Genomic DNA, 13036 nt, shown 5'->3' with positions numbered 1-13036 from the left:
GACAGACAGACAGACAGAGGCACAGAGAGAGAGACAGACAGAGAGAGAGGGAGAGGGGGAGAGACAGAGACAGAGAGAGAGGTTTAATACTACAGAAGCTGGTGGTTATCCCCGGCGCAACGATGCCTCGAAAACTGTGGTAAGCTGTTCCTGTTTGCATATATGTGTAGTTTACTGTACTGTGTGTATGTTACAGTATACTGCATGTTTGCATAACCTTTGTTGTGTTTGCATGTTGCGTAGCATTCTTTGAATTTGGTTAACTCTATCTTCATTCATCTACACACCGGTCTGACACAGAGGGGCTGTTTCTCCTCCTCTACACAGCACACTGTCTGTGCCGTGACGCTTGTTTCATGTACATTTCACTCAACATGTCTGTTTTATGTCCTTTCTACAGAGCAGTGCTTTTGTTTGTTTAATTATGTACAGTATGTAATGTGTGTGTAATCTATACCTACACGTTGCAGTACAAACACAGAGTACGGAGTGTTATTTATGTAGAATGTTTGTTGACAGATCTATGCTATTTCTTTGAGGCACTATTCACGCCACTACTTTTTTATCTGGTTGTTCATTGATTAAGGTTCATATACTTTACTCACTTGTAAGTGTCTCTGGATAAGTGTGTCTGCTAAATGCCTGAACAGTAGAGTACAGTAGAGTACAATAGAGTACAGTAGAGTACAGTAGAGTACAGTAGAGTAGAGTATAGCGTTGATTTCGTCGACTAAAACTATGACGAAAAATGTTCGTCGACTACCCTTTTTCACTGACAAAAACAAAACAAAAAACTAAATAAAAACTAAGCTATGAAGACTAAATATATTGACAATTTTGCCAACAAATAAAAACTAGCTTGACTATCATGTTAGTGAGGGACTAGTGGAGAAGAGATCCAGTAGAACTAAAAGACAAGTCATTCTATGTTTGGTTGCGCTCGGGTGTCAGATCTACAAGCTTGCATTGTGGGCTTGCAGATCAGCTATTTTCAGCATGCAACCAAGTATAAAATCAGCCTTTTACGACACCATCAAGGCACCGCTAAAATACACCAAATCAACTGTAGATTTAGTCGACTTGACTATAATCTTATGATATTTAGTCTAACTAAAACTAGACTAACAGTAAAACATTTCAGATGACTAAAATATGACTAAAACTAAATGGAATTGTATTCAAAAGACTATGACTAAAACTGAATCAAAATGATTGTTGCTGTCAAAATCAACACTGGTGGAGTATAGTGGAGTATAGTAGAGTAGTAGTAGAGTGGAGTGCAAGAAGTGTGTAGTTGTAGATTGCAGGATGACATCATGGGGCTGGTATAGCCTGCAGAGAGGTGTGTGTGTGTGTGTGTGTGTGTGTGTGTGTGTGTGTGTGTGTGTGTGTGTGTGTGTGTGTGTGTGTGTGTGTGTGTGTGTGTGTGTGTGTGTGTGTGTGTGTGTGTGTGTGTGTGTGTGTGTGTGTGTGTGTGTGTGTGTGTGTGTGTGTGTGTGTGTGTTGACGGGCTGTGATTCACAGCTCCAGCTTGCTGACTGCTGAGCTGCTATATTGGATATATTATTCATGCATGTCGTATTGCTGGAGGGCACAAACCTGGCAGAAATAGCTTGTTGTGCGTCGGCTATTTTTTGCTACTTTTTCAAAAACTGTTGACGCGTTTTGAAAATTGCATAGCGTATAATGACATGCCCCACTTGGGGGAGGGGGGCATGTTTTTTCATTACAAATTGTGTAATTTTTTTTAGGGGAAATGAAAATATTTAAATACAATAAAATGTTTGAAATACAATTAACCCTTTTAAGACCGGGAACACATCTGTGTCATTTTAGATTTCTTTGGATATTCAAAAATAGCAGATCTACAAGCTCATAGCGCGGCACAGAGTGCCGCGCTATGAGCTTGTAGATCTGGCATTCTTTTTTTATCGTGAACTTGTGCAAATCTTTGAATATATATATATTTTAAGCAAAACATTTTTAACTCAAATCTTTGCTTCTGGGGGTCCCTGGAATGACATATTTTGAGATGGGGGTCCGCGGGCAAATACATCATTTTGGTGAAAAAGTTTGAGAACCACTGATTATAGCAACATACGTTTTTTCAATATACTGTTAGGATTTAGAAGACATTTGTAGAATCCCCCAGAAGCAAAGATTTGAGTTAAAAATGTTAGCTTTTAAAATACATATATTCAAAGATTTGCACAAATGTTCACAATTTCCCCCCCAAAAAATAGCAGATCTACAAGCTCATAGCACGGCACTCGGTGCTGCGCTATGAGCTTGTAGATCTGAACATTTTTATAGCCCAAAGAAAAATGACAGAGATGCGTTCCCGGTTTGAATGGTGTTAATGAAAAAAGTAATCGAAAAAACTAAAGCCCCCTCACGTATTAGGAAGGCAGTATGAGTCACCAGAACCAAGGTGAATCTTTCACTTTGAAGTTACAATGGGTTTGTATAGGAAGGTGGCCTGTCTGATAAAATGACTAATCAAATGTCTAAATAGTATACTGAATCAAGCAACTTAAAAACTGTCTGGGGTGAAACACAAAAGCCTTAGTTATAGACGTTACAATGACCCCAAACATGATTGAAAGTGAAATATCCTTTTAACACATCAACTGCCAGATATTAATCAACTAATTCATCCGCCACCACCAGCGTTTTTACCTTATTTTGACGACCCACAGAACCCACAATGTAAACAAAAGCTGTCTGGGGGGAGGGGGAGGGTCTCTTCTATCTACCGGATAAAAAAAAAAATGGAACCGCGATATTCCGTTCTTTAGTTATCGGCAGTTGAATATAGGTAGTTTTTTCCAAAAATGCAATCTGGGAAAAGAAAAAATACTGTGTTTTCTCTTATCCTCTTTTCAATATACAGTAGCAAATGACTGAAAACGCTCTCTTTTTTTATCAATGCTCTTACAAAGATCCTGGATTTTCTTCATTCATTTTTCGTTAAATCAATTTAAATTGTCACCAGTTTGAAAGATTTACGATAAATCGTTACATTTCAACAGTACAGTAAAGTAGTACAGTACAGTATTATACATTAGTACAGTACAGAGCGTGTATCTCCCGTCATGAGACAGTGTTTTCTGTGCTTTGTTTTATTTCCAGAGCCAGTGGTCTGTGATGTACGTCCGCCTGGTGTTCAGTTACACAGGAAAGGCTTTGAAAAGGTTTCAATATTATGCTGCAAAACACATTCATTATTCAGAGACTTTTAACCCATTCAATCCGGGAACGCATCTGTGTCACTTTAGATTTGAGCTACAGTATAAACATTATTTTTATACTTTGGCTATTCAAAAATAGCAGATCTACAAGCTTGTAGATTGGCTGTTTTTGAAAAATCTTGAACTTTTGGGCAAATCTTTGAATAGATTTAAAAAAAAAAACATTTTTATGATCAAAACTTTTTGTGAGTTTTACTTTTAGCAGAACAAATATAGAAATAAACATGTAATAACATTTATATTCAAAGATAATGTACACAAAAAAACTAAACAAACAACAATAGTATACAAATATACATGTACATTATATATGAGAGCAATTTAAAGAAAAGAAACAAGATAAAAACAAAAAACATAGTTTCCACGACCAATAATGCAGGGGGGGTCCGTGGAACAACATATTTTGATGGGGATCGGTGGCGAAATACATACAATTGTGGGTGGTCCTTGTCAAGAAAAAGTTTGAGCACCACTGATATAGAGACAATAGTTATTCAGAAAAATTAAGACATTTGTTGAGACAGTTGACAGTTACAAATGTTCACTTTAAAAAGATATATTCAAAGCTTTGCATTTTCGGGATAAAAAAAAGCTTGTAGATCTGCAATTTGTTTTAAATGACACAGATGTGTTCCCGGTCTTAATGGATTAACATTAGATGCAATCAGAGCTGATGTGGAAAGTTCACTTGGGGATACACTGTGATTGTCCACCATAAAATATCTGTATGTCTGGCTGCTGGCGGACCGACTGCCTGACCATCTGTGTGTGTGTGTGTGTGTGTGTGTGTGTGTGTGTGTGTGTGTGTGTGTGTGTGTGTGTGTGTGTGTGTGTGTGTGTGTGTGTGTGTGTGTGTGTGTGTGTGTGTGTGTGTGTGTGTGTGTGTGCCCAGCTGCTGCCAATTAGATGTCTGACGCCTATCGGACATTGTGTAAACCCCTCCACATCTCCTCTCCTCTGCTCTCCTCACCCCGCTCTCCTCTCTCCATTCTCCTCTCCTCTGTTCCATCAATAGATGGAAGCATCTACTCAGGGTGTCTTTGTGTTTGTAATGAGGGTTACTGTGGCACCACACACACACACACACACACACACACACACACACACACACACACACACACACACACACACACACACACACACACACACACACACACACACACACTGTGGCTACATCATTAGATGTAACGTTTTAATCCTCTTCTGTACGTTTGGGGAAATCAGCAACAAATCCATGTAGGGATGGTCCTGAGCTGTATATCTGTGTAATGAAGCTGCTTCAGAATCCTCTTTAATGTCACATCACAGATGTACGTGTTAAACAAGTGGGTTGGATTATTTATTTAGTTATTTATTTGTGTGCGCTCCATCATGATAAAGAATAGAGAGTGAGAACAGAAGAGAAAAGATCAAAGAGATTTGTTGTGGAAAGAACCAGTGGTGGAAAGTAACTGAGTACATTTACTTAACTCATTCAGTGCCAGACTTATTTCAAGCTTGTTCATCCCATGTGCCAGGATTTTGCTATTATTTTACCTTTTCAAGTAGTCACAGAATATTTTTCTCCAGTATGAGTGATCCCCTGGTGGTTGCTAATCACTGAGGTGATTCAGGTGTGGTTTCACAAATGTCAACGAGGTCATTGCGACCTCGTTGTTCGATGTTTGAAAATGGCATGTTTCACTCAAAAATACAGTGTTTTTCACAGGATTTGAGTAATTTTTTTCTCCGTTTATTTTTTAACATTGAAGTGAATGGAGCAGCAACTTTTTGAATAGCGTTATCTCCTAGTTCCTAGTACCCACACCAATGACGTCTTTTGACGTCATTGGCGGTGAATTTAAGTACTGTACTTAAGTACAATTTTGAGTTATTTGTACTTTACTTGAGTAATTCCAATTTCCAATGCTTTTACTTCTACTCCACTACATCTCGGATCCAAATATGGTACTTTTCCTCCACTACATTTATTTGAAAACTTTAGTTACGCTCACAGTTAAGCTCACAACGCGTCGCGTTGTGAGCTTGTAGATCTGCTATTTTCAAACATTTTAGTACTTTTACTTTTGGTACTTTAAGTACATTTTTATACCAATACTTTTGTACTTTTACTCAAGTAAATTTTTAATTCCGGACTTTTACTTGTAACGGGGTACTTCTACATGGCAGTATTGATACTTTTACTTGAGTAAAAACAAATCCGTACTCTGTGTGTGTGTGTGTGTGTATGTGTGTGTGTGCGTGTGCGTGTGCGTGAACAATGAGGCTGACAGCTTTATTGAGCGATGATGGCTCCATTCCACCATTTCTATGATTTCCTTTAATGTAAACACTGACCCAGCCGGCTGTTCAGGCTGTATATGACCTGATGTGCTCCATGCAGCAGATTCACAGATAAGCTCTGTTTACAGAGAGACTGTACTGTTCTCTCTCTCTCTCTCTCTCTCTCTCTCTCTCTCTCTCTCTCTCTCTCCTCAACACAAGCTGCTCAGACTGAGACACTAATGCACCTGCAGTAAAAAACCCTGAGTGTTCCTTTAAAGGTGCTGTAAGTGATATATTTTCTTTAAAAGTAGAGCTTAAAGCTCTATGTAGTGATGGTAATCGTTGCTATAGAGTGTTTCACCTCTACAGTTTATAAGTTGCTTGATTCAATAGTTAGATATTCAATATTCATTTGATCAGATACCCCCCCCCCCCCCTTGGCTATTCAAAAATAGCAGATCTACAAGCTCATTGCTCATTATGAGCTTGTACTGTAGATCTGCAATATTTTGAAAAAATGCCGAAAATGTGTGCAAATCTTTGAATATATATATATTTTTGGAGGCAAATATGTTTAACTCTGATCTGTGCTTCTGGGGGTCCCTGGAACAACATATTTTGAGATGGGGGTCCGCGGCCGATTTGGGGGTCCTTGACATGGAAAAGTTGGAGCACCACTGATATAGCAACATACTGTTAGGATCAGAGGTGGACTAAGTACTCGACCCCAGTACTTGAGTAAGAGCACAGATACTCCTGTTCAGATTTACTCCACAAGTAAAAGTAGCTCAGTGAACATTTTACTCAAGTAAGAGTACAAAAGTCATTGCTTTTAAATGTACTTTAGTATTCAAAAGTACATGCTTTTAAAAATATTCAAAGTCAAAATACATGCTTTTAAAAATACCTAAAGTACAAGTAAAATAAGTACATTTCTAAATGTTTATAGCAATGCATTGCTGTAATGTTTTCACAATGAATGTATAGGACCTTGTAACTCTTGTTTCAGACTCTCTGAAACACCTGCATTGCATGCACTGATGTGCTTGCTGGTAGAACCACTACGTTATACAAAGCAAAACACCTATAAAAACATAGACATGAGCTTTTTGGAGGTGTGTTCTATATATGTGATTCTAATTTGGGGTTGATTGAATGTTGTGTTCGTGATAATTTTATTGATTTTTTTCGCCTGGGACCAGACCAATCTGCCAGTGCAAAAAAAAATGCCCTCTGTGATTTGGGTATGGCACCGCTCCGTTGGGAATCCATTTCCTGCTCCCGAAGTCAGGGGTGACAAATCAGGGCCAAGTATTCAAATATGGGAGACTGTAATCGGTAGTTGGCTGTGGGTCTAACCAATTGCGTACAGAGCCATTATTTTCCCGGCCCTTGGGAAGAAAAAAAACGTCCTCATAGAAGCACCAGTCTCATATCCACGTAGTGATATAGTCTGGCCACGTCAGGCTAAAGAAATAGGTCCCAGCCTGCCCACACATTTATGAATCCAATTACAGTCAAACAGTATGGAGTATCAGAACCCTGTTTGATGCTCTTTGTCACATGACTCACGACACCATTTCTACCTAATTTGGTAAAACTAAAAAGAACAAACTGCTTCTGATGCAAAGTGTTTGTGAAGGGGTGTAGGGGTGGATCGTGTCCTGAAGGTCAAGAGGTGACGTGACCTTGACTGCCTTGTAGGTCGTCACCAGTGTTTTGAACTGGATGAAGCGTCCTTGAGCAAGGCACTGAAGGCCTAACTGCTGCAGATACACTAGGTGCCAAAGACTTGGATCTAAGTCTTCTGAAATCCAACCGCCGAGTGCCATGAACGCAGAACTGTCTTTTCCAAACTCTTTCTTTTTTGACAATTCCACAAGAGGGCGCTCTAACGCAACTTAGGAATGATCCCTCAACTGTGCTAGAAGGAACCGACGGATGTGACGTCATCCCAAAAAATGACACTTCCGTCCAATGATAGGATTTTGGAGAAAAATACTTCAAGCTCTGATTCTTTTTTTTGGGGTGAAAACCAGCCATTTTCAACGGGCGAAATGCTCTAAAATGGCCGATCGCGGTAAAAAAAAAATGTTGTTCCAGTGGATAGACAGGACCCTCCCCCACCCCCCGGACACTTTTTGTTTACATCCGCGTGCACGTCGTGGCTTCTGCGGCTGTCCAAAGATCGTCAAAACACAGTAAAAAACGCTGGCACTCTGAGGATGATTTGGATGCATGGTACCTCGCACTCAATGTGTTAAGAGTTATACTGTGTAATGTACACATTCTATTGTAAATGCAACCCTCATTGTAAATGTTAGGATTAATCCTGTTGATCAGTGTGATTGACGGGAGAGATGATCAGAGGAGCAGAGATTGGATGTCGTGTTCGTGATAATTATGTTTAGTTTCTTTGGATAAGAAATAGTAGCCTGGGACCAGAACAATCTGCCAGTGCAAAAAAAAAAAAAATGCCCTCTGCGATTTGGGTCTGGCACCGCTCCGCTGGGAATCCATTTCCTGCTCCCCAAGTTTGGGGTGACCAATCAGGGCCCAGCATTCAAATATGGGAGACTTTAATAATTGATAGTTGGTTGTAGGTCTAACCAATTGCGTCCAGAGCCATTCTTTTGATCCCGCCCCTTGGGGGAAAAAAAACTAACGTCCTCATAGAAGCACCAGACTCATATCCACGCAGTGATATAGTCTGGCCACGCAAGGCTAATTAAATAGGTCCCAGCCCACACACACATTTATGAATCCAATTACAGTCAAACAGTATGGAGTATCAGAACCCTGTTTGATGCTCTTTGTCACATGACTCACGACACCATTTCTACCTAATTTGGGTTTTTGCCGGACCCAGGGGGTCTGGCTTACATGAGGCATTGTACCTGTTTTCTCCATACATGGGCATGGTCACTTTGTCCTTAGGCCCCAGCCATAAAAGTCTGTCCCCCTTTCGTCCATACATGGGCATAGACACAGGCTGACACGTCATGTGAAGTCTGGGTCTGGCAGAACCAGGTCTCCTGGTCTTGTTTTTAAAAGAAAAACCTGATATCTGATGCAAAGTGTTTGTGAAGGGGTGTAGGGGTCGATCATGTCCTGAAGGTCAGGAGGTGACGTCACTTTTTTTTTTTTTTATCCCACGGTTTTTGTAACCAATTTTTTCACCCAGTGCCAATTATGTAATCCTGGGCGCTACTCTCCCTCTGCCAGCCTAGGGAGAGCCCAGAACTGAGCTCATGCCTCCTTCAATGCATGAGGAGCTAGCAAGCCGCTTCTTATCACCTGACAGGGGGGAGTTTCCCCGGTAGGACGTAGCACGTGGAAGGAACACGTTATTCCAACCAGATCCTTTCCCCTCCATAAAGCGCCCCGGCTGACCAGGGGGAGGCAGTGCAGAGACCAGGATTACTGCATGTTTTTTGTGAGGGTACCTACCCTAGGGGACACGGGGAGAACATGCAAACGCCACACAGAGAGGCCCTTTCACCAACCCCACCTAGGGTATGGGCGCTGATGACGCAGAGAAGAGAAGACACCTACAGCGTCCCCGGCGGGAATCGAATCCAGGACCTTCTAGCTGTGAGGCGACAGTGCTACCGACTGCGCCACCGTGCCCCCCTGACTGCCTTGTAGGTCGTCACCAGTGTTTTGAACTGGATGAAGCGTCATTGAGCAAGGCACTGAACGCCTAACTGTTGCAGATAAAGCAGGTTTGTTGAGAGTTACAATTATGCTGTGTAATTTACACATTCTATTGTAAATGTAAGGAATAATCCTGTCAATCAGTGTGATTGACAGGAGAGATGATCAGAGGAGTAGAGTCGATACATGGCCAGAAGAATGGATAGAGTCTCTCAGTGAAGGTGCAGCCAGTGAAAGAGTACAGATGAACTCTGGCCTCCACATCATAAAAGGAGACCAGACCCTCCTCATAATCCACAAACACTCCCACTTTTTGGACCTCCTCTCTTACAGGGAGGAGGACATCATGGCCAGGACCAACAAGAGCCCTGTACTCATTTCCATTCCTCAACCCTATAGTCCAGTAACCATCGTTGGGTCTCAGGTCGATGAGTCCCTTCCTGTTGATGGACTCTCTGGCCACTCCTAAACTCCAGTCAGTCTTCCCTCCAACCTGAACATCATAGTAAAACCTTCCTGAGGAGAAGCTTTGTTTTCCTAAGACACGGACACATGGAGAGAATCTCTCTTTGTTGTCTGGGAAATTCTTCCATACGTTTCCATCACTCACTTGTTTTACATCCTCAGACAGGATGAGCCAATTATTTGCTGTATCAGGGTCCAGAGTCACATCCACCTCATATAGCTGGATCCTCCTCGTCTCAGCATCACACATTTTGTTCACTGAGTGTCTTCTCCAGATGTCTAGAACTGTCCCAGTTGATGTCTAAGAACCCAAACAGTTACGTCTCAAGTTACGATCCAGGAATGGTCAGCTTTTACTTCCACTCGGTGCTCTAATGGTTTCAATAGGAGGATGTAAAGTCTGCTTCTCTTTCTCTAATGTCCTCACACTCTGTGGAATCAGCCTTTAAATCCAGCTCCACGTTTAAGTCTGGAGTTCCACGTGACTCCAGACCGTCCTCAACGTACTGTGACTGGACACGTCAGGTAACCATGGCAACACAGGGCGACCATAGCTGAATGGTTCGATTCCAGGCCTCAGCAATGTGTCAAACTGAGCAAGACACTTAAAGCCCTAACTGCTCCCCGAGCCGCTACAACCAACAGCTGCTGGGTGCGGACGCGAGGGGGGGTGGGGCCCGCGGCCACAACACCCATAGTTCCCACGGCTATTTGGGTGTGGAGGGCAACACTTCACACACACACACACACACACACACACACACACACACACACACACACACACACACACACACACACACACACACACACACATATACACACACACACACACACACATTTCAGGAAGCAACGATGAGTCGTGATCGTAGTTCTGTTTACGAAACCACATGCAGATGAAGTAGAAGGGGAAGTTGGTTTGTGTGTGTGTGTGTGTGTGTGTGTGTGTGTGTGTGTGTGTGTGTGTGTGTGTGTGTGTGTGTGTGTGTGTGTGTGTGTGTGTGTGTGTGTGTGTGTGTGTGTGTGTGTGTGTGTGTGTGTTGCCCTCCACACCCATTCTGCTAACCTGAGGTCAAGAGGTCACATTTTGTGCCCTCGTACCTCCACATTTCAACGTTTTAATGTTTTGTTGTAAATTAACGGCCTACTTCATCATACAAGGGTGTCACACTAAAGTGTAAAATAGCCGATCTACAAGCTCACAATGCGAGGTGTTGTGAGCTTTAAATTCACTACTTTAAATCGTTTTAAAAATGATACATTTAAAAAAAGGAACATCTTTGGACGGTAACAATTTACTGCTGGCTGCTCTCCCATCTTTTAACCCAATAAGACCGGGAACGCATCTCTGTCGTTTTAGATTTCTTTGGCTATTCAAAAATAGCAGATCTACAAGCTCATAGCGCGGCATCTGCTATTTTTGGAAAAATCTTGATATTTTTTTGCAAATCTTTGAATACATATTTTATAAAGTAAAAGTAGATTGTAAATCACGTCACAACACAACAGATTTCAGATGACTTACATATTTAACTAATAAAGTAATCAATCAATCAATCAATTACTACTTCCACTGCTACATTTAAAAAGTAGTTTTTCAATGATTGTATTACACGGTGCATGGCTCATGGTGCAACATATCTGCAGTAACAGCGCTGTGCTGCCCTCTAGTGGCTCAGCCAGTTACTCCACTGACAGTTATCCTTGTGTCCAGGGGACAAAATACTCAGTAGGCTACTCCAGTAGGCTACTTCAGTAGTCAAATATTACTCATCTACAAGTGAGAGTTACTCAGTCAAATGTGTACGTGAGTTACAGTAGCCTAATACAGGAGTAGGCTGCTGTACTGCTTTTAGAAATGCCCCAAGTATTCAAAAGTACAAATTGCAAATATTAATGAATTGCTGTATTGACAGTGGTGTAAAATAACTAAGTACATTTACTCAAGTACTGTACTTAAGTACTATTTTGAGGTATTTTTTACTTTACTGGAGTATTTCCAATTTTCAGTACTTTTACTTCTACTCCACTACATCTCTGAGGCAAATATTGTACTTTAATTCCACTACAATTATTTGAAAACTTGTAGTTTCTAGTTACTTTGCAATTATCATTTATTATATTGTAAAACATACATTAACCACTTTAGCCCTATTTTATACCTAGGCTATTTAAAAATAGCAGATCTACAAGCTCACAACGTGTCGCATCGCGACGCGTTGGGAGCTTGTAGATCTGCTATTTTCAAACATTTTACTACTTTTACTTTGGTACTTTAAAGGGATACTTCACTTCCGGGCCGCCGACACATTTAAAAAAAATATTAAAAATAAATGAAAAAAGTTATGGAAAATTCATGGCCCCCTCACGCATTAGAGTGTCCTACTAATGTGTGAGGGGGCCATGAATTTTCCATAACTTTTTTCATTTATTTTTAATATTTTTTTTAAATGTGTCCCCGGCCCGAAAGTGAAGTATCCCTTTAAGTACATTTGGATACCAATACTTTTGTACTTGAAGTTGTTTTTTAAATTTTGAATTCTGTACTTTTACTTGTAACAGAGTATTTCTATATTGCAGTATTGATACTTTTACTTAAGTAAAATATTTTAGTACTTTTTCCACCACTGCTCAAGTAGATGTACTTTGTTACTGTGGATTTAGTGGAGTAAGACCTTATGATATAGACTAAAACACAAACATTTCAGATGACTAAAATGTGAGTAAAATGTAATTTTATTCAAACGACCATGACAACATTTGCTGTCAAAATTAACACTGGCCCAACGGTCACGCACCAATTTTTATGGGTTGTGAGTAAATATCCCTATATCAGTGGTGGAAAAAGTACTCAAATGTTTTACTTAAGTAAAAGTATCAATACTGCAATGTAGAATTACTGTTAGTAGTAAATGTCCGGAATTAAAAAATCACTTGAGTAAAAGTACAAACGTATTGGTATCAAAATTAAAGTACCAAAAGTACTAAAATGTTTGAAAATAGCCGAGGTTTAAAATAGGGCTTAAGTGGTTAATGTATGTTTTATAATATATGTAATAATTTATACCTCCAAAGTAACTAGTAACTAAAGTTTTCAAATAATTGAAGTGGAGTAAAAGTACAATGTTTGTCTCTGAGATGTAGTGGAGTAGAAGAAAAAGTAATGAAAATTGGGAATACTCCAGTAAAGTAAAAGTACCTCAAAACTGTACTTAAGTACAGTACTTAATTAAATGTACTTAGTTACTTTACACCACTGTCCTTTATCTGAACATGTTTCATGACAGGCATCCCCATACAAGATTTGTGTTGTTACAATGTTACAGAAATATTCCATTTGAAAAGAAACATTTTAATTTTTTTTAATAGCAGACCGACAAGCTTTTATACTGTATGTTTAT

At 40.2% G+C, this 13036-nt stretch overlaps 1 protein-coding gene across 2 annotated transcripts in view; it reads left to right on the top strand.

Moving 5' to 3' along the window:
* Window positions 1-13036, top strand: part of rap1gap2a (RAP1 GTPase activating protein 2a) — a 189471-nt gene that overhangs the window by 27519 nt on the left and 148916 nt on the right. The window contains exon 1 of one of the 2 annotated variants that reach the window (XM_080429440.1): window positions 67-139. The exons of the other annotated variant lie outside the window; for it this stretch is intronic. Coding sequence (XP_080285566.1) covers window positions 123-139 — 17 coding nt within the window. The 5' untranslated portion in view covers window positions 67-122. Of the gene's footprint in view, window positions 1-66; window positions 140-13036 lie in introns of those variants that run through there. 2 annotated transcript variants of the gene reach the window in all.

The sequence above is a fragment of the Gymnoscopelus braueri genome, assembly GCF_963280865.1.
Source record: "Gymnoscopelus braueri genome assembly, chromosome: 5".
In the NCBI taxonomy this organism is placed as follows: Eukaryota; Metazoa; Chordata; class Actinopteri; order Myctophiformes; family Myctophidae; genus Gymnoscopelus; species Gymnoscopelus braueri.
Note: the sequence above shows the minus strand (reverse complement) of the source record. Positions and strands in the feature narration are given on the sequence as shown.